Source organism: Podarcis tiliguerta (assembly GCF_965153285.1).
Source record: "Podarcis tiliguerta genome assembly, chromosome: 4".
Lineage (NCBI taxonomy): Eukaryota > Metazoa > Chordata > Lepidosauria > Squamata > Lacertidae > Podarcis > Podarcis tiliguerta.
This window is the reverse complement of record NC_139537.1, coordinates 49,895,451-49,917,516: the sequence shown is the minus strand read 5'-3', so window position 1 is coordinate 49,917,516 and position 22,066 is coordinate 49,895,451. Positions and strand designations below refer to the sequence as shown.

General features: G+C 39.6%; 1 protein-coding gene across 2 annotated transcripts in view; it reads left to right on the top strand.

Annotated features, from left to right (window-relative positions):
* Positions 1 to 22,066, top strand: part of SCAF4 (SR-related CTD associated factor 4) — a 43,999-nt gene that overhangs the window by 7,240 nt on the left and 14,693 nt on the right. The window contains exons 2-16 of one of the 2 annotated variants that reach the window (XM_083438593.1): positions 7,774 to 7,857; positions 8,259 to 8,303; positions 9,540 to 9,701; positions 10,618 to 10,753; positions 12,452 to 12,591; positions 14,257 to 14,433; positions 14,723 to 14,817; positions 15,256 to 15,364; positions 15,481 to 15,651; positions 17,280 to 17,359; positions 17,813 to 17,997; positions 18,483 to 18,583; positions 19,803 to 19,916; positions 20,551 to 20,707; positions 21,608 to 21,765. In XM_083438593.1, coding sequence (XP_083294719.1) covers positions 7,774 to 7,857; positions 8,259 to 8,303; positions 9,540 to 9,701; positions 10,618 to 10,753; positions 12,452 to 12,591; positions 14,257 to 14,433; positions 14,723 to 14,817; positions 15,256 to 15,364; positions 15,481 to 15,651; positions 17,280 to 17,359; positions 17,813 to 17,997; positions 18,483 to 18,583; positions 19,803 to 19,916; positions 20,551 to 20,707; positions 21,608 to 21,765 — 1,914 coding nt within the window. Of the gene's footprint in view, positions 1 to 7,773; positions 7,858 to 8,258; positions 8,304 to 9,539; positions 9,702 to 10,617; positions 10,754 to 12,451; positions 12,592 to 14,256; positions 14,434 to 14,719; positions 14,818 to 15,255; positions 15,365 to 15,480; positions 15,652 to 17,279; positions 17,360 to 17,812; positions 17,998 to 18,482; positions 18,584 to 19,802; positions 19,917 to 20,550; positions 20,708 to 21,607; positions 21,766 to 22,066 lie in introns of both variants that reach the window. The other variant, XM_083438592.1, reaches the window with a different exon arrangement.

Below are 22,066 nucleotides of genomic sequence, written 5' to 3'. Positions count from 1 at the left end.
CTATCTTGTGTGTTCCTTAAATGGAATGGAACAAATAAATGACTTGTAGTTCTGCTGTGTATGAGCACATCAAAAATGTCCTAATGAAATAATCATAAGTGTGCAAAAAGATACAAAATGGAGTAAGGCATGGATTCAGGCAGAAGGAGCTAGCAAAGGCAGAAAATTGGTGCTAAAATGTGTGTTGTTGAATTTCCTTCACAGTCAGCTTAACACACGTGTCTTCTGATGTCCATGATGCCAGTCTAATCTGGTTGTTGCTATAGGTTGTTCCACACTGTAAAAAAACCACATACCTTAGAAGCTCTAAAAATGAGCAGTTTTCTTCTACTTTGGCTATGAGGCTAGAGTGGTGTGCACCAGTGGAATTAACGTGGCTGGATATAAACTTCCAAGTCTCTTCTTCAAAAAGAAAGTATTGCCACCAGAAGTGGGAATTATTTTTTCTGTAAATCCTCGTTGGACAATGCAAGCCCTGCCCATACTACCAGTATGCTGTTCATGATCATATAGCTGAAAACTCAAGGTTGCCAGATACTCCTTTACTAAATCTATTCCATACATGCCCCAAACTGAACTACTGCATCTGTCCTTTCATATTTAGTATTAAAAGAGCAGGGATTCCTTGCAAATCTATATTTCCTTAAAAATCATGTCATTACCTTCGAAACATTACTCCATCTTGTATCGCTTTTGGATTTGTGAAGATGGGACACCCAGGGCTGAACCAGGAAGTGGAAGGAGCTTCAATCCTCACATATCCTTTTTCCTACAGTTGAGAAGCAAGCTTCCCCAGCTGTGATGACATTTCCTCAGCTCACAGACCAGAGGGCTTTTTTCTACAACAAGGAAGTTTGAATAGATCCTAAATGTACTCTCCAGACAATTCTTTTTCTGCAGCTGCTTCTTCCACTCAGATCAAACAATCCCTGACTCAGATGCTTGACCTCGAAAGAACATAAGAGTCCTGTTGTATCAGTCTAAACCAGCATTATGTTTCTACAATGGACAATCAGAATCCTATGGAAAGCCAACAATTAGGGCACAAGTGCAATAACATTCTTCCACTCGTGTTCCCCAGCAACTGATATTAATATAAATGCTACCTCCAAGACTGGAGGTAATAGTCATCACTACAAGTAGCCATTCGTAGCCTTATCTTCTATAAATTTATCTAATTTCATTTTAAAGCTATCCAAGTTGGTGGCTATCATACACATTCTGGTAGTGAATTCCACAAATTATGTATCCGCCATGCAAATAAATACTTCCTTTTTTCTGTTCTGAATCTCAGCTTCACTGGATGACTCTAGATTCTGCATCTCATACTGTACTTTGCTCCTCAGTGACTCACTCTTCTCCTCATTCCTAGTGGTATAGGGAGGGAGGAGAAAGAGATTTCCTTCATGCCACCTTAGCATTGTGTAGGAGAGAGGAGACGACTTCCATTTCCCTCATCTTCCACTCATCTGAATATAGCAGTTTCTTAATCTTGAAAGCTTGCCATTACAATGCAAGATTTCACTGTCAGTAGAGCAACAGCAGGAGAAAATGGAAGTCTATCTTAAAAGTATTAGTCTCACTAGCAGTACCTGGAGGAACATACTTTTGATACCATAACAGACACTTGGGGAATGTTGTTAATCTGTTTAGCTTTGATTAAGAGTATTTTCTAAAAATGTGTGGAAGTCAGAGCAGTGAAAACTAACTCAGTATTGCTGTTACACTTGAATATGTACTGGCAGTGTGGTTTTTATCTTGATTAATTTGTTTAGTGGGGAACACAGATGATTAACCCTCAGTTGATAGAAATACTGACTTTCAATCTGGGTTTGAGATTAAGTATACATCTAGGAAGTGATGCAAATAAACCTGGTGGAAGTTATTAAGCTTGACACCGTTTTCAAGTAAAAAACTGTGCACATAAGTCATCAAGGTGAAGGATACCCTATAGTTTAAAATATAAAACATGACAGTGTGTTGGAACTAAGTAACCCCACAGTTTTAAGAACTTCAGTATTGTACCATTGTATGCATACCATAAAGAAGGCTGATCACCGAAGAATTGATGCTTTTGAATTATGGTGTTGGAGGAGACTCTTGAGAGTCCCATGGACTGCAAGCAGATCAAACCTCTCCATTCTTAAGGAAATCAGCCCTGAGTGCTCACTGAAAGGACAGATCGTGAAGCTGAAGCTCCAATACTTTGGCCACCTCATGAGAAGAGAAGACTCCCTGGAAAAGACCCTGATGTTGGGAAAGATGGAGAGCACAAGGAGAAGGGGACGACAGAGGGCGAGATGGTTGGACAGTGTTCTTGAAGCTACGAACATGAGTTTGACCAAACTGTGGGAGGCAGTGGAAGACAGGAGTGCCTGGCGTGCTCTGGTCCATGGGGTCATGAAGAGTTGGACACGACTAAACGAAAAATGATATCACTATAGCAGTGCAATAATAAGTAATTACAAATTACATGTAATAACAAAAGCATTTTATAGAACTGGCAGTCATAGTACATACTGCTTGAGCAATATAGGCACCATCACGTTTTGCAATGGCGCGTGTAGGACAGAAAAAAGTTACATAAAACAGTGTGGCTCTGATTTTCTGTCATTGCATTGACTCCGGAGATGACACATTTCTCTGTAGATGCTAGCAGTGGAAAGCAGGCCTTCTGTTTCTGAGGCTGCCTGTCTTGATGTTCCAGGTAAGCTGACCATGTTTCTAGACACATCCCAAAGTTGGTATTTACCTTGGGATAAGGCCTACTGAGAAGAAACATCTTTTGGGATGTTCACGCCATTGTGGTTTGTTCAGCTTTCCCAAAACGTGCATTTAAACATACACTGTAAAGTATTTGGAAAAACAAACCCACCTTTGGCTACAGTTGGATCATGGAAGTGTATGAAAACCATCTTATGTCACCTTTAAAAAGGTAAAGGTACCCCTGCCCGTACGGGCCAGTCTTGACAGACTCTAGGGTTGTGCGCCCATCTCACTCAAAGAGGCCAAGGGCCAGCGCTGTCCGAAGACACTTCCGGGTCACGTGGCCAGCGTGACATTGCTGCTCTGGCGAGCCAGAGCCGCACACGGAAACGCCGTTTACCTTCCCGCTAGTAAGCGGTCCCCATTTATCTACTTGCACCCAGGGGTGCTTTCGAACTGCTAGGTTGGCAGGCGCTGGGACCGAACAGCGGGAGCGCACCCCGCCGCGGGGATTCGAACCGCCGACCTTTCGATCGGCAAGCCCTAGGCACTGAGGCTTTAACCCACAGCGCCACCCACGTCCCATGTCACCTTTAGTTGTATTATAATAAAGAACAATCTCAGGCTTGGCATTCTGGTCTGAAATTGCTCAATATGCATTGAAGAAAGGAGAATCATGGTCCTTTAACAGACATTAAAACTGCTGATGCTGACAATTCTCAGTGAGAAAGAACTGGGGGGGTGGGGGGAGAGAGAGTTCCGATTTTCAGTGTACCAGTCAGACCTAAGCTTTTCATTGCTAATTCCTTTGCTAATGGCATGCTGGTGAAAAAAGTCTCACTTTTATTCCATGCAGAACCCTGTAAATGAGTTGTTAGTTTCTGGTGGAATCATAACCAGAATTTTATGCCATGCTTGGGTTTGGATGGTACATATTGCCTCATTGGATGTCTTGCTCTGAATAGGACCAATTGTTCGTTATTGAAACATTCTCATATGGCATCAAACATGGGAAAGATTTTGGTAAACATAAGCTACAGGACACACACAGGTTCCACATTCTCTCACACTGGTAATTGGGGGCTGTCTGAGGGCTTTATTGATTCTTTTGAAGGAATATATTTGATCGTTACCCTTAAATCTGGCCTCTTGTTCAGAGTGAGGTTGCTGATGGTTTACATATATTTTGTAGATGAAATTGAGGCCACAAAGAGCCCCCAATCCAAATTTGTAAATTTTGTGCAAAATCTTACCAATGATTAAACCAACTAAGTTTTGTTGGGTAACTGTTATAACTGGAAAAGAAAGGTATTTTAAAGTTATATATATACTGGGGTTTTATAAGCTTATATAGTGATTTTGACTCCTGTAGATTATTCTGGGAGTAATTTTAAACTGAGACTGAATCCTGAGATGGTGTGTGTGTGTGTGTGTGTAGGCAGCTCATGTGTCTGGGAAGTAGATAGACAACCTGTTACAGATTGGATTTCAGTCGCCTTGAAGGAGTAGGTTCATAGTTTGAGGTACTCCTGGTTCCAGCATTGGCACTTGATGCTGGGTGGCCCTGGTGGCGCGTGGTGCCTTTTTCCAGCTGTAGCTGCTTAGTCAGGTCCTGCTGTTTATGGACTGAGCTAGCCTGGTCACAGTAACTTGCATACGCTGTTGAAGGCAGTATGACCTTGAATGCCAGTTGCTGGGAATCACAAGTGAAGAGATCACTGCTGCATTCAGGTTCTGCTTTTTGGCTTTCCATAGGCATCTAGGTGGTCGCTGTGAGAACAGGATGCTGGACTACATGGGCATTGGCCTGGTTCTGCAGGCTCTTGTGTTCTAATTTTAACTTATGCATTAGTAATCTTTTGTTTGTATTATGTTCTGTATATGCTGCTATTTCTGAAGAAGCTGCAACTTTGGATGCTGCAACTAATGCAGAATTCAGCCTTCAGAGTGCTGAGCAGTGTACCATTGTAACTGTATAACACTGGTTTTACAATACTTGTACTGGTTGCCTGTATACTGCTGAAGATGTGTGACTTCTAGTAGAGTGGGGCAGGAAATATTAGCATGATGATGCCATGCAGCTTCATCTACAGGATGTTACTGGGGAAAAGTGGGGATGTAGCTCTCAACAAGCAGCCACGTGGCCCTTTTAATGTTTAATCTGATCCTAAAATGGTAAGGTTCTTAATTTTTATACAAGTATGTGATCTTATCCTGGCTTTATTCTTTCAGCAGTGGTTCGATATTCTAGAAAGCCAAGGATATGCCCTTTCTTTTTGTTTGATTTTGAGCATAGCAAGTGAGACCTACAAATGTTTTGTTTTGTCTTAAGCCCTTAACAATAGTGTCCCTGCTCAGGGGCTGGCCAACCATGTTCTCCGTCAGGATACCATAAATGTAGGCTAATTCACTCCTGCTGACCAGTTTTCTGGTTCCCCCGCCCCCATACGGCACACAATATGAGATTGCTGCTGGGTCGTTCCCCTTCCCCCGTTGCACAAAATGTACTTCTGTGATCATTGTGTTTTACCTCAGTTTGCTGATAATCTCCCTCTAGTTTCTCAGTGGTCCTCTTTTGGCTCCTGTTTTGTTGGTACTAAGCAACCTGAGTTTGCTGTTAGGAATGTTGATTTTTAAACTTGGTTTAGGAGTGAAGTACTTGCACTGACGGGACGCGGGTGGCACTGTGGGTTAAACCACAGAGCCTAGGACTTGCCGATCAGAAGGTCGGTGGTTCGAATCCCCACGACGGGGTGAGCTCCCATTGCCTGCTCCTGCCAACCTAGCAGTTCAAAAGCACCTCAAAGTGCAAGTAGATAAATAGGTACTGCTCCAGCGGGAAGGTAAATAGCGTTTCCATGCGCTGCTCTGGTTCGCCAGAAGCAGCTTAGTCATGCTGGCCACATGACCCGCAAGCTGTTTGCTGGCTCCCTCGGCCAATAAAGCGAGAGAGTCGGTCACGACGGCACCTAATGGTCAGGGGTCCCTTTATCTTTACTTGCACTGACAGCCATTATGTGATGGTGGACTGGTTTTGGACACAAACATAGGAAGCACAGTCAACACCTGTTTTGCTCGGGAGTTCAGTTCCAAGTCATTGTGCACGTTGGCGGAGTACACATAAACCTGCCCCATTCTGGCCACCCTGCCCCATTATGCCCACTTTTTCTTCTACTACTGGGTTTGAAGTGATGCACACAAAATGAGAGTTGCCTGTACTAATCGCTTACTTAGCTGAAGGTGGATGTCTTTTAATGACATGGCTTTTTTACTTTGGCATTTGTATATTAATATAAAACCATTGAATACTGTTCTTCTAGCCTTTAAATACCAACATGATATTACAAAAGGGCGGGGGGAGCTGCAAACTTTAACAAGTAAATGTATAAATGAAACCTTCGGTTGAGTTAATCCTTAGGCAGTTTTAAAGACAAATTTAAGGACACAATTTTTTGAGGCTATTTTGATTCAAGTGTGCTACTGTGAATGAATAAAAAGCTATTAAAGTAAACTTTTGTCTAACAATGTGTGGTAGCTTTTTAATTATTTACAGTGTATGAGGATCTCGTATCAATATTTATTATGGATTTAGACTGGCAAGTTATAACAGGGGATTTGTCTAAATCTTAGTCCTGCTTCTAACTGTTCTGCTGAAATTTGGTGCCTCTCTTTCTGTTGAATCTCTTCTTTGCTTTCTGAGATTGTTTTCTTGTTATCTGGCCTCTTTTCCCCAAGAGGATATACAGCAGCATGTCTGGAAACTAGCATCATTACTGCCTGCTTCCATTATATATTGCGGCATTATATATTACGAAAGTTACAAAACATCCCTACATAGTGGAGGGAAGGGAGGTTTTTTATAACCTCATGGCATATACAAGCTCTGCAACCCTAGTCTTCCCCACTCCCAGAAGACAAAGCTCTTAGGAACTTGAGCCGGCCAATTGATGCTTCTTTCTCTCTTCCTCACCTGCCATCTTGGCATTCTGGACGTCTTGGAAGCTCAGAAACCATTGGCAGCCTGTTTTCTGGGTTTTGAATTCTTTTTATTGTTAGTTTAGTTTACAAACTTAAATACTTCTGTGTTCCTAGGGAGTCCCCAGAATATGTAGAAACCTATATCTTGTTTTTGGTTGGTCCCATTTCACCTCCAAACTGATAGGCACTTGATTATTTGAGGGAACCTTTGGGACAAAACATTGCAGTGCCGAGTGCTTTTGTTCAGACTTCCAGCTACTCCCCCTCAGCATTCTGTGGCAACTGAGCATGTTCAGTCCTCAATGAGCTGTGTTTCCTTTTTTTGGGTGGGGTGAGGGTGGAGATTGCCTCCTTAATTCCCCCCCCCCTAAATATATTTTGGGACTCCTGCACCCTCTCATGTGAGTTCCTGTTGTTTTATTAATTCATTATTTATAAGATTTCTATCCTGCCTTTCAATTGAATGATCCTCAAAGCAGATTCTAGTATATTAAAATAAAACATTCACACAAAAACATAGAAACCCTTCACAACCCATCTGCCCTTTGTCCCCTGTCTGCTGGTAAATGCCAGAAGGTGCTTCTTTTCAGCTCTGCAGTCCCAGGTGAACAGGGAGTTGGAGCAGTGTGTCCTTTTTGGCAGGGTAGGGGAAACATGCTCCCTGTCATTGCTTCTTTGAAGGCAGATGGATGAGGAACACAATGGACAACGGGTGTACACCTGCAGTCCCCTGAGTGGTGGCAGAGACTAGAGTGCATTTTGACTACAAAAGTCTGGAGAATTGCCTGAGATACAGGTTTCAGCTTCATATGAAGAGCACAGAATAGTCTGATCAGCCATTTTTATAACATTTTATGGGTGCAGTTTGGAACATATGCCACTTTCTAAGTGTGACATAATTTCAGAAATAGCTTTACAACTTGCACTGTTATTTGAACTACGGTAATTAGTTTTTAGTTCTGGAGCTATTTAGCATTTAACTGGGATGGAAAGAGTTCATCAAAAGGTGTGTAGTAACAAAGTTGCATTTCAGTTACTTGTGTTTTACAATTTTTGGTTTCTCTTCTTCTCTCCACCCCACGATGTTAGCTCTTCTCATTGATGGAGATGAAACCTCCTATTTCTCGTGCAAAGATGATTCTTATTACTAAAGCTGCCATCAAAGCTATTAAGGTGAGATGGTAAAGAGTATTTATTTTATTTTGTACAAAATTTTAAAAGGTTTGAACATTTGTAGCATGTTTTGTGTTTTTTCAAAGATCACATGGACTGAGAGTCATTCTCACTTATTAATATTTTACAGATACTGAATAATTTTAATTATGCTTTTAATGTATAATTTTATCACAGTCAAAGTAATTTTTAAAAATAACTCCATTTCAAACACTCCTTTGAGATGATTTGGAGATAGTTATAAATGCAAGTTGGGACTAGTTAATAAAATGACCTATGATATATTTCCTTTTGCTTAGTTTGATATGAGTTTATATGCTAATGTTTAAGGTAAACAAGTTCACATTTCTTAAACATATTATGAAATTAAACATTTCAAATGTTCTTTGATTCTCTTTCAGCTTTACAAACACGTAGTCCAGATTGTAGAGAAGTTTATAAAAAAGGTAAATGAAATATTTATTAAGTTGTATATACTGATGATTCAGCAATTTACATTCTCCCCCCCAAAATGGGTTGTTTTTAGCGCACATACAATCAAAATACGTGCATCTAGCAGTTCTATGGGAAATCACTCAGCAACTGCATATATTAATTATGGCAATGGTAATAGCTCCATAACTGTGCAGAAATATAGCATATTACATGGGGATTTGTTCTGGGGGATTGTATGTAAAGCTAAAATTGTGTAGTTGGAAAAATCACGAAACCACTCCCGTGTGATCATTCGTACTTTTTGGAAGCATGGGCCTTGCCCCCCTCCCCCCCAACAAGGCAAGATCTTGCAGGAGCTTCCCAGAGTGAGATCTTCCCAGAGCCTGGTAAGCAAGACTCTCTGCCTTGTGTGCTTTAACTTGTGTGATACCAGCTGGCTGGCCGCCAAGCGTGTAAAGTTTTGATCATGCAAGTTGAATGTGCACAGGTTGCAACTTCGCTGTTTGTTTGTTTGTTTGTTTGTTTGTGAGAATTAGCTAATTCTAACCACCACTAAACTAATACACAACACACCTGCAAGAAGAAGTAAGCACACAAGGCGTAAGAGGAGATGAGGAAGTTTAGCCTGCCTAGATTGGGAGCTGGAAAGCAAATTGCAAAGCTGGTGTATGGATCTCCCCTTCTTGCATCTCTAGATGCCAGAAAACTTTGATGTTACTGAGTTTTTGGGACATAGGGCCTACATTCTTGACCTTAGCTGTGTCAATTCTGCCTGTGATCTAAGTAACATGCAACTAGTACGAAGGCAGGGCATGTTGGGGCAGGCTTAGTCTGCTTGTTCTATTGTACATTGATTATTTATTTTTGAACTGCCAAGTCATTTAAAAACATTTGGTGAGGTACATTAAAACATCGTAGTTATGACATCATTATGAAAAATAACCATCACTGAGTCAAATTAATGTATATTCATAGGCATATTTTTAAAGTGCATATCTTGCCTGATATGTGACTGGATTTCTGAGATCAGTGTTTAAAAAGTGAATAGCACTTACGTTCAAATTCCAGGAATTATAGTGGAATGTCTATAGTGTTGTATGGCACCTGCTAGTTTGTTTTTCTTTCCCCCGCTTTCTGGACTTTTAACTTCATATTAATATGCCTGTTTTATGATTATACAGAGCTTACTGTTAGGATTTATAAAATGTATATTACTTATATGACTTTCTGTCTGTCTCTCTCTTTAGTGTAAACCAGAATACAAAGTTCCTGGATTGTATGTTATTGACTCTATTGTTCGTCAGTCTCGTCATCAATTTGGAACAGATAAGGATGTTTTTGGGCCAAGATTCTGTAAAAATATAACAGCCACATTCCAGTATTTATATCTCTGTCCAACAGAAGACAAGGTATAACTCAATTTCTTGTAGCATTTCGACTTGTTGTGTGTGTGTGTGTGTGTGTGAGAGAGAGAGAGAGAGAGAGAGAAATGAATATCTTCTGATCCTACTATATTTGGTCTACCATGTACAAACACACATTGTTGATTGTTGGATACTATTTCTGAATGAGGCCTTGATGTTAAATGTTTCTTTTCTAGTTGGCTTTTAAATTTTTGAGGCCCTTCTTCCTCACCACTTCATGACTAAAAGCTCTTATGGAGGAACTTTTCTCTTCTGTGTAGAAAGCCATGTGAGCTGGATTTTATTCTATTTGATAGTAAAGCTGCAACACAAACTAGATGTGGCTGGTGACTTAGAACAGGCTTGGGTTCCTGCTGCTTGTATGTATTATGCTGACAAAACTGATTCCCACGTCTAGAATAGAATAAAGTAGCCATCATTTACTAAGTTCGGAGGTCCATAAAGTGTGTCATGAAAAATACTGTATGGGATTTGATCTCTCCATTCCTTCTCACTGTTGCTCATGTCCACAGTCATTTCCTGGAGAAGTCACAGAATGTTACAAAGCATAGGAAACAAAGTATAAAAGTTTTGTACTGTACTAATCTCTTTGTGTGTGTGTGTGTGCATGCAAGGACTAGGGCCTTGTTCAGATGGCATTTTTGTGCTCTCATCTTTGTGCATTGTGAGATTGATTGGTTTCATGCACCTTGTTTTGTCTCCCCTCTGAACAGAAGATATCTGAACTCAGATGTCTCACATTTGTTTAGGTGATAGGAAACAAAGTGCATGTGTCCATTACCTGATCTCATGATGTATAAAACTGAAGCGGGGGGACAGTATTGTCTGAACACTGCCTAAGCTTTAATTAAGCAAATGAAGATTTTTTAAAAGTGTACTTACACATCTCTTCTTTGAACAGAGTAAGATAGTTCGTGTCCTCAACTTATGGCAGAAAAATGGAGTGTTTAAAATAGAAATAATTCAACCTCTCCTCGACATGGCAGCAGGAGCTAGCAGTACTGCTTCAATGACTGAAGATACTACTAATAATGAAGGTAGGAAATCTTAGTTAAAGCATTATTTTCTGTTATGGGCCTATGTTGTCAAACTCAGACTTTATTTGCTTTAAACTGCATAGAATGGGCTGAATTAATTGCAAGCAAAAGTTGGAGATAGATTTTTGTTGTTGTAACTCTTGGTGTTAAAAATATGATAAAGTTCATGTTTTGGCTAAGTGATTGTATTATAGAATAAGAGCCCTGTGAAGAGCCTTTTGGTTGACTGTCTTATTCATGTGTATGTTTAGGATTGTACTGTGAAAACATTTTTTTTTGTGTTCTTCCCATATTTTGAATAGAATTATTTCTACCCATTGCTGTGTTCTTGATGAGTCTGGCTGAAAATATTAAGATGGCCTAATAAATAAAATACACAATGATTTGGATACTATACAGCATATTCTGTTACCAGAAATGGCATCTGTGTATAAGTGGGGTACCCCTTAGATTGCTCAGTAGTTAAGCAATATCACTTGCTCCTGCAGTATCACAATATCGCATTTAGGATCACAGGGAAATTTTCACTCATAGCACAACACTACAGAATATCACAGGGAAATTACTGGTCCTCAAATAGTATTTTCTACCACTGTGAAATGTCCTTCCCTCTGCCATATGTGAACCATAATCTGTAATGTGTTTCTGGCATCTTGTGTTGACATACCTTTTTGCCTAGGCTTTCCCTGGTCCATAAGATTGAATCCTGTTATTTCTGGAATTCTTTTTTATCTTTTCCTGTTGTTTGTGTTTGTTTTAATACTGCTTTGCTACTGTTTTATTTTCGTGATATTTTTGTATACCACTTAGAGATGTTTAAATAGTAAGCACTTTAAAAATGCTAATGGACAAAACACCTCTAGGGATGTATATAACTCTAGTATTTTATATGTTGTGATATACAAATTGCTGCAAATACATTAATAATACTGGGGTGGGTGTGTAATAGTATATTAACCTTAAACAGTGTAGCAGTTCTCCATATACCCATTCAATCATCAATATTCTTTATAAAGGTTTCCTCCCCAAAAAATTTGCAGTCTGTAGGCTTGTTAAGCTACAAAAGGCTTTCCTGAACTTTGTCATCAGTCATCATCATGGTTTTCTATACAGAAGTATGACAAAGAAGTATGATTACTGAAATACAGAGAAAGAGAAAAAGATAGGAGTTTATATGGGACTGTCGATGAAACTAGAACTAATCATGTAGTCCTAATCATTGTCCCCATTCACTGTGGCTGCTGTTTACTGTACAGAACACAATTATGTAACTACCACTTGCATGATTATTATCAAATTTAGTTTGGCCCTAAGAATATTTAGCATATACTTACAGACATATATTCACCTGGCCCTAAAACAACAACAACTTACTATTTATACCCTTCCCATCTGGTTGGGTTTCCCCAGCCACTCTGGCGGCTTCCAAAAAATATTCAAAATACAATAAAATACATACTTTGTGTTGTGGCATGCAGGGCATGAGGGTGTTTGGCAATGAAGCATTGCCACATGATGTCTAATTTTGAGAGTCCTGCCCGTGGAATTAAAAAAAAACTTACTGACCATATTTGTGAATGGTCTACAGACTGACCACCCAAGTTTTGATTTTTAAAAACTTGCATTATAGTGTAAAAGTGCAATTCTATCAGTGGGAATTGTTGAAATCTTAATGTTGCATTTAAATTTATTTTATAGGTTCACCACCTCCTGCCACAGTGATTCCATCTGAGCCTCTTCAAGTTGCTTCCAATTCAGTACCTGCTGTGCCGCAATTGCCCAGTTCTGATGCCTTTGCAGCTGTAGCCCAGTTATTTCAGACAACACAAGGACAACAGGCAAGCAGAGCCTTTTTGTTCAAAAATACAGAATTCAAATTAAGATAATAAGATGGTTATCTAATGCAGAATATATAACTATTCTGTTTTAAAACCATTAGTGGAAATTTGTTAGTGAATTATAATAATAATAATAATTTATTATTTATAACCTGCCCATCTGGCTGGGATTCCTCAGCCACTCTGGGCGGCTTCCAACAAAATATTAAAATATAGTGGTCTGTTAAACATTAAAAGCTTCCCTAAACAGGGCTGCCTTCAGATGCCTTCTAAAAGTCTGGTAGTTGTTCTTCTCTTTGACAACTGGTGGGAGGGCGTTCCACAGGGCGGGTGCCACTACCGAGAAGGCCCTCTGCCTGGTTCCCTGTAACTTGGCTTCTTGCACTGAGGGAGCCGCCAGAAGGCCCTCGGCACTGGACCTCAGTGTCCAGGCAGAACGATGGGGTGGAGATGCTACTTCAGGTATACTGAACCGAGGCCGTTTTGGGCTTTAAAGGTCAGCACCAACACTTTGAATTGTGCTCGGAAACGTAGTGGGAGCCAATGTAGATCTTTCAAGACCGGTGTTATGTGGTCTTGGTAGCCTTTCCCAGTCACCAGTCTAGCTGCCGCATTCTGGATTAGTTGTAGTTTCTGGGTCACCTTCAAAGGTAGCCCTACATAGAGCACATTGTAGTAATCCAAGCGAGAGATAATTAGAGCATGCACCACTCTGGCGAGACAGTCCACGCGCAGGTAGGGTCTCAGCCTGCGTACCAAATGGAGCTGGTAAACAGCTGCCCTGGACACAGAATTGACCTGCACCTTCATGGACAGCTGCGAGTCCAAAATGACTCCCAGGCTGCGCATCTGGTCCTTCAGGGGCACAGTTACCCCATTCAGGACCAGGGAGTCCTCCACACCGCTTGCCTCCTTTCCCCCCAAAACAGTACTTATGTCTTGTCAGGATTCAACCTCAATCTGTTAGCCGCCATCCATCCTCCAACTGCCTCCAGACACTCACACAGGACCTTCCCCGCCTTCACTGGTTCTGATTTGAAAGAGAGGTAGAGCTGGGTATCATCCACATATTGATGAACACTGAACCCAAACCCCCTTATGATCTTGCCCAGCAGCTGCATGTAGATGTTGAAAATATGTTGAATTGCATTAGTGAATAGTGAAATCAATATTTCTGCTGTTTACTGATCACATCTGGTCTGAAAATAAATCATGCATATGTATAACATGTCTGACCTTTGTCTGCTTGAGTAAGAAATGTCCTTTCTATTCTCTTGCCAGCTGTCTACTCATCTGCATAGTACTAGCACTTCTCTTGAGGAATAGTAGACTTTTAAGTGCAGAAGGGGGAGTGTGAATATGCAGATGTGATCATCAGTGCTTTACTAGGTTTCCATGGAAAGCTCTCTTTTGTGGCTGTCTATTGTGGCTACCTCTGTGCTCCCTTATAGCTTTAAGAACACAGAGCAGAGGAGGAGCCACAAGAGCAGCTGCCTTGTACCATAATACCCACCAGGCATAGCAGTAACTCCTGCCTGATTGGAGGGTGGGGAGAGCAGAAATCCACCTGTTGGAAGGCATCAATTATTGTACATTTATTACGCCTCTGGTGTTTTCACGATCATTCCTAAGAAGATATTAATAGTTGTAGTTTCATTATTTTAGCTCCAACAGATTCTTCAGACTTTTCAGCAGCCTCCGAAACCTCAATCTCCTGTGATAGATAACAATGTAATGGCTCAGGTCCATGCTATTACTGCCCAGCTGCAGACTACAGCAACGCAACCATCCGAACAAAAACACGATTTTTCAGCACCTGAGCAAAAGACATCTTTTGATAAGGTAATATTTTTCTTGTACTGAAAAGGAATTTACTCAATGATTTGTTTTTTGTGTGGAATGCCATGCCAAATTATTGTTTCATGCTATGAGAACAAGTATTCAGGGAGTCTTGATTTCACCTCCACTGCATGTGACATTTCCGTCCCCCCTTTCTGGTTTCTGGTGAACCATACTTTGGTATGCAAAACTTAAAATGATCTTACATTGTCAGTGGTACTAATATTGTTTACTTGTCTTTCATTACTTACTGAAGAAAATAGAGTTGGCTCAATGTAATATGTTTCAGAAGCTGTTGGATCGATTTGACTATGATGATGAACCAGAAGCAGTAGAAGACACCAAGAAAGAGGACCCAACACCTCCTGCAGTCTCTCAACCAACATTGTAAGATTTCTGAGTCAGACCAGTAGATGTTAAAATTTTAAGGTGATGTTATAGAAGCCTAATGTTGCATATATAGGTTCTCTTCATTAGACTTCATTGTTTTGAACTCTTTTATTATGCAATATTTGATATGCATCAGTTCGCTAAGCAAAACAAAAAGCCCCTATCCTGCAGTTACAGTTGAATATTACCACCTCAGCTTAAAAAATACTTAAATAGTGCCATCATTATAACAGCTAGAATACTGTTTCCATCCCTAATGAGCCTGCAGTCTAGAGTCTTGACAAAGAAAAGCAACAGAAGGAGGGGAGCAAAGAGGGGAAGTTTGTATTCATGGAAAAAAATCATGGGGAGGGGAGCACTGATGGCAGCCTAGGTTACTGTACTAAATTTTATGTCCTTAAAATGCTGATTTAAAATCTCATATTTATTGCGCAGTGGTTTTCCGGGTGAAGGTATGCAGCAACAAGTTTATGCCCAGCTCCCAAATATAGACCAGTATCAGCAACGAGTGCTTGGAATGCAACAGGAACCTATGCTTCACCAGGTATTGGAAACATTTCCCTTATGCACAGTACTCAATAATTAGACATGCAGTACTTTGAAAGCTTGTTCTTGATTTTAAATTAATGGAAAATACCTATATATTCTTTTTTCTACAAGGTCCCACTTCCTCCCAATGGACAAATGCCAAGTTATGGACTTCTCCCTGCATCACAGTTTCCTCCCATGGCTCAGCCTGGGATGCAACCCTCACCCCAGGTGCAACAACCTTTCCAGCCTTCTTTTCCAGCACAAAATGAACCACATACACAGAAACATACACATCAGCAGGTAAATAACTTGCTATCTTTCCCCCCAGCCCTAATGCCATATGTTGCACCCAGGAAGAAATCTCAGCACTGTTCACAAGACTTCCATAGTGTATGCTTCGGTCACTGTTTCTTACCCTATTTTAATTTATCTGGATGTGTTTGTCACATTAGTTTTCCAGTACAGGTTAGACTCCTTTAGAGTACTGTGTTTTAGTATGTTTAGTCACCCAAAGTGGTGGCGGCAGTACATTATGATGGTATGATAGATTAATTGCTTAATCTTTTCAAAAATTTCCAATGTGCACTAGAATCTGTATACTTTAATATGTGCTTTGTGAAGGAATCTACAGTTATTGTATCTCCAATTTTAGTCCTTGATCAAAAAGGCAATATAGGCAATATTCAGACAATTGTACTTTGGCTTAATAAGGTGATACATGAACAAACATTTGGCAGTGCACACAGACTCTTTATGCCTTTCCTTCATATGAACAAGCTAACAAACTAGAAAGTATTCTGTTGACTATAATCTCCTGTTTTGTTTAACCCAGGGAACAATGGTTTAATGGTTTTGCAAAAAAACTTGCACACCTTTAACTTGCACAATCGCAGCTTTACGTATTTGCTGACCAGTTCGCTGCAAGCACACAAATGAAACACACATAAGCCAGAGAACTTTTAAAAAGTTATTTTGGTACCAGGTTTTCCCACTCTGGAAAGAGCCTTTAAGCTCTCCACCTTGCTTTTAAGCTCCCATGAGACCCTCCCAGAGCCCCATAAGCAAGACGGAGAGCTTCTATATGTGTGAAGCAATGTCTGCTCAGCGTGCCAGCATCGGACAGGTAGGGGTGCTTGCACAATCCCCTGAATATAACCCCCGCACAAGTTGCGAGGCTACTGTAAATAAATTACATCTATGCCAGGATTTCACTGTCCAGTAACTGTAACAGAGCAGAAATCTCTTAATTGAACTGAGGTATCCATTACACTGCACTGAGTAGAAGTTTTCACTTTGTATAATTCTTTATTGGACAGAATTGGCAGGTAGTAAATTCTCACTTAAAGAAGTTAAACTTGCTCATTAGAAATACAAATACCTTAAGTTACTTTAGATAATATAATAAACCTGTTTTCAGCTCAAATTATATATGTATTAGCAAGGGTGTTGGATATTCCTGTCAAGCTTACATGCTTTATTTTACAACTAATACTTTAGATAGAATGTGATTGGTTTAGCATTTTGCTGAAGCAAAATGATTGATTGATTTCCACCACTTACTAGTTTTCATTTGCTACAAGAGTTTATATCCAACTAAATTTATACTCTGAGTAGACCCAGTCAAATCAGTGAAATTAAGTTAATCATGACACCTGTTGCCCATCAATTCCAGTAGGTTTGCTCCAAATATTATTTAGTAAGATACATCCTTAACTATGTTAATTAAACCATTTAAACAGCATTTTCTTAAGGAATCATGTTTTTACAATCTGTGCATTTGTGTACATATAAGTGAATATGAATTGTAATTTGAACCAAATGAAAATCTTCACATTTCAAATGCTGTCTAGTTATAAATTTGAAACTGATCAAAAAGTGAAAATGAATAAGAGCTGTGGTAATAAATCCCTGCCTCCCCCCCCCCCAAGGAAATGGAAGTGGATCAGCCTCCTGTTCACGAAGGAAAGAGGCATGAGAGCAGAAAGTCAAGATCTAGATCTGCATCAAGGTAAGAAGTAGCAGTTACATGTACATTTATAATCCATTAATAGGTACTAGAGTGTATCCAGATACAGGAATAATGTAAAAATCTCAAAGCTGAAAGCTTTTAATCTTTTATCCTACATTCTTGTTATTTATGGTTTTATACTTTGCCATGCAGTAAGTGCTACATTCAAGAATAGATCATCTGCATTTTGTGATTTCATACAAGGCATACGTAGGGACAAATGGGGTGTGGTTTTTCTAAGGCAGGTTCGGCTTCTTAGAGGTGTTTTGTTTGCATTTTGGGGCAGTGATAGCCAGAAATAAAGATCTTAAAAGGGTAAGTTTTCATAAAGGACAAGCCTTACTATACAATAACAATTCTCAGATTTGGGATGGGCATAATTCAGTAGTAGCCAGCAAGTAACTATGAATGTAAAACTTACTCTGTATTTTTAATATCTTCCTTAAATACTAGATCACCCAAAAGGAGAAGATCACGGTCTGGTTCTCGGACTAGAAGATCACGCCATCGTCGTTCCCGTTCCCGGGACAGGCGTCGCCATTCCCCTCGATCCCGATCCCAAGAAAGGCGTGAAAGGGAGAGAGAGAAAGAGCGCAGAGCAAAAGGCCTTCCTCCAATCAAAACAGAAACTGTTAGTGGTGAGTATTTCTGTCTTTCTTAGCAAGATGGAACAGTATTAATACATGCTGTCAAATGTGGTTTTTCTTTTTCTGTTAGATAGCGCTTTGGAACAGTAGGCAAAGTCAGAATGGCAAACTGATACTCTTCATCACTGTGTTAAATTCAATTTTTCAGTGCCATTTTATTACTGAGCTGCAGTCCTCTGAAAGTTTGAGAACCACCAGTGTAGTAAAACTAAGAATATATTTTTAAAAGATGGGCCAGATATGCACAAATGTTCTTGTTAATTTCACCATGACTAGTTGTGTCCTGTTTTGGGCGATGATGACAAGCTCTAGCTTCTCATCCTGAGTTTGGAAATGAGAGATGTCTCCTTCTGGAAGAGCTTTCCATTTGCTCAAGGGACTCTAGATCCTACCCATTCAGATTGATGTATACTTTTCAAATTATTGCTAGCTCCTGATTCAAGTTGCCAGTCACCTTTGACTTGTCACCTTTTTAGTTTGCAGTACCACACTATGGGTAGGCCAGTTGGATAAACGAACATCACAGCAGGATGTTGGAGGTCTCCTAGAAGAGTTTGGACCAATTGAATCTATAAATGTGAGTATAAAATGAAATACAAGTTACGAGAAAATAAAATTATCCAGCTGAAACCATTTTGAGTGATTCATGTAGTATTTTTTTGCAACACGTGCTAGCAAATTTGTATACTTGTTTAAAAACAAATTGAAAACTTGTATCCAAAAATTTTGAGAGCTATGATTTTTTTAAAAGCCAACATTTTAAATGTTCTGATGTGAGAAATATCTGTAAACAGTACTGAATATTAGTAATAGATACAGCAAACAAATAAAGCCCATAATCAACATTGTGTATTTCCTCGGAAACCTCTCAGAACTTAGAAATATTGAGTCTCAGTCTCAGTCAGTTTTATTGCACATAGCCAAAGGCTGCCGCAATGTACACAGAATTATTTGACAATTAAAAGAAAATATACTGAATTGGAAAGAACTTAGAAATATTAAAAACACGCAAGTCCCAGTTCTTCTATTGCTGTACAGACATTGTATCTTGGTTTATGTCAGGAGTAGAGAACTGGATCTGGCCAGTGGGCAGGATCCTTAGCTTCCCTACCACCATGGGCCAACTTTCACAGATGTGCAGGACATCAGGTGATGGACAGTTATCAAAGTTGAAGTCTATATAATCGCTGATTAGTGGTTACAGCAACCTACTTCATAGGTGTGCCAATTGATGCTCCTAGCATGCCTTCGAAGGAGTTTGCTGTAATTGCCAATCAGCTCCCTTGAAGTATATTTGGAGGAAGCGGTTTGGGTTCAAACTGTAAATGGAGAATTTTTCCTTTTCAGATGTCTGGCATTGGCTGCACTGGTGAGTTCCCTGCTGGAAACTGTCTAGTGCAGCTGACAGTAGAGTATGGGGGCGGGGTTGCTTTCTGCATTTTCAGAAAGCACTTTGGATTCACAGACTGACATCAAAGGTGCTTGTTGCAGAGGAAAATTGCTCTGTTTGGAGGTAGTGAGTTGAGGTCAAACCTTTTCCTGCAAGTGAAGAGGGAGCTGCACCATGAGGATGATGTCATGTGTTTGTTGAGTGGACATGGTTTGTGGCAAATGGCTTTGCAGGCCAAACTGAGACCTTTGGCAATTAGGGTTGAGGGCTAGAGGTTTCTCTCCACTGATTTATGGAAATAAGGCACACATTCAAACAAATTTATTGTTGACTTTGCACTTTTTCCTTGCAAAATTTATGGGAATTCCTGTTTAATAGTAGTGCAATGTTTTTATTTTGACAACAGATGATACCACCAAGGGGATGTGCCTATATTGTAATGGTGGAAAGACAAGATGCATACCGTGCTCTTCAGAAACTGAGTCGTGGGAACTTTAAAGTGAATCAGAAATTTATAAAGGTATTGGATATATATTTCAATAAAAACTTAACTCATAGGATGAAATTTTTCCTTCAACCCCCTCCCCAAAGAAGATTTCTATGGGATAATATTTTCGAGAGGGAAGAGAGGAATGTGAAAACAGAAATTGCTTTTGCTGCAGACACCATTGTCATCCGTAGCAATCAATTAATCCAGAGGGGTTTTGGAAAAAAATATTTGGTAGCAGTAAGAAAAACCCCATGCAGCTCAGGGTGGGGGGAATGTTTATTTATGATAACTGTGTGGTGGATGTGCCATGTGGCAAGCTCCTACAAACAGAATGGATCACCATGTTAAATGGAGGCAGTTTATGTGGCTTGCATAGGACTGCTTAATTACATGACACTGTCTTTGGTCATCTCGTTGCAAGAATTTTTCACAGGGCTACAATATGTTATTCTTTGCAGATTTCCCATTGTATGTGGGCTGTGTTGAATGTGAGTCACACTCAGAGTAGACCTGCTGAAATAAATGGACATGACGAACTTAGGTCTGTTCATTTCAATGGGTCTATTCTTGGGTAAAATGTTTTGCTTTCTGACTTTAGTTGTGCTGAACAAGTACAAGTTCACTGTAGGAAGGAAATCACTGGTATGTTGCTGTTTTCCTTCAGATTGCATGGGCTTTAAATAAAGGAATTAAACCAGACTATAAGCAGTATTGGGATGTAGAATTAGGCGTTACCTACATACCATGGGGCAAAGTTAAGCCTGAAGATTTGGAAAGCTTCTGTGAAGGAGGAATGCTGGACAATGAAACACTTAGTCCTGGTAAGAGATAAATATATGGAAAACAAATATTTATTTAAGAAAAAGTCTTACAAGTGAAATAATTTGAATCTGTTTTAAAAAAGTCACTTGTTTTACTCTGCTTGCTTTGGGGTGGAACTTTAGGAGATGCTTCTAAGTAGAACTTCACTTGAATGTGAATCCTCTTGGAGCGTGAAATCTAATTCAAACATATATTCAAATACTTACTTGGTAGTGTGAAAGAGGGCTGATAATTAGGGAGTAGTGAAGATGTTTATTCAGTCAATTTTTACCTGATTTGATGCTTCTGTACCTGCTTGTGGTTTGGAATGCAGCTCCTAGTCCAATTACACGCAGATGATGCAGTACAGTTTCAGTGTGGACAAAAATAGTTATATTTAAAAGAATTTGATAAAATTTATATTTTATGATGAAATCCATATTTTACATAAAAATAATATGTTATGTATAAAGTGCATAAAATTTAAATGCAGAGTTTTGTGTGCGCTCACATAACATAAATGGAGCTGAATGGGACCTATGAGGGGCTGCAGGAGAAAGAGGAGTGTGAATTTTGGTTGTGTGAATGGAAGTCTGCGTGTGCAGTGTTGGATTCTACCCTACGTGCCTGTTATAAAGATAGATAATGGGGCTGCAAGATAAACATTTCAAACAAATCTGTGCTTTTGCTGAACAAACTATATGTGCACATTCCAAAAATTGTCTTTTGTCACCCTAAACAGATTCAGATAGTATTTGTGTTTGCCATTGGGACAGATAAGTGGGTTGGCCATGATGTATACATATGATCAGTTAATGCATTAATTAAATTAATGGCAGACGTTACACTTGCATTATAAGGCAGAAATTGAGATTAAATATTTTGCATTCTTGTAATTGATGTTTATATATTTCCTGTAGAATGGAAAGGAATTCCAAAAAAGTCAGAAAACCAAGTAGCCCAGAATGGAGGTGCGGGAGATGCTGTACATAATGAACAAACTTCTCCGGTTGCTAAAAATATGTCCGTTCAAATGCCTGTTCCTATGCCCACACCAATAACAGTGCCTCCACCACAGGTAAGTTGTTTTTCTCTTTTTGATTTCTCATTTCTGCACATGGAAATTTTAAAGCTTGGTTCATCTTGTTGTTGAGAAGTAAGATGCAATTTCATGCACTGTTTTGACATGCTGAGACACATACCATATGATGTTATTACAGTGCAGCTTTTACATGATGAAAATTCACACTTGAAACATATAGCAAGATTTAGTACCTGATACAGAAGAAATAACACAATTTGTTGCTTTGAAGGCACATTCAAATGAAGAAATCACGTGGTACAACCTGCTATAGTATCTTTGTGTGTCAAAAAGCAAT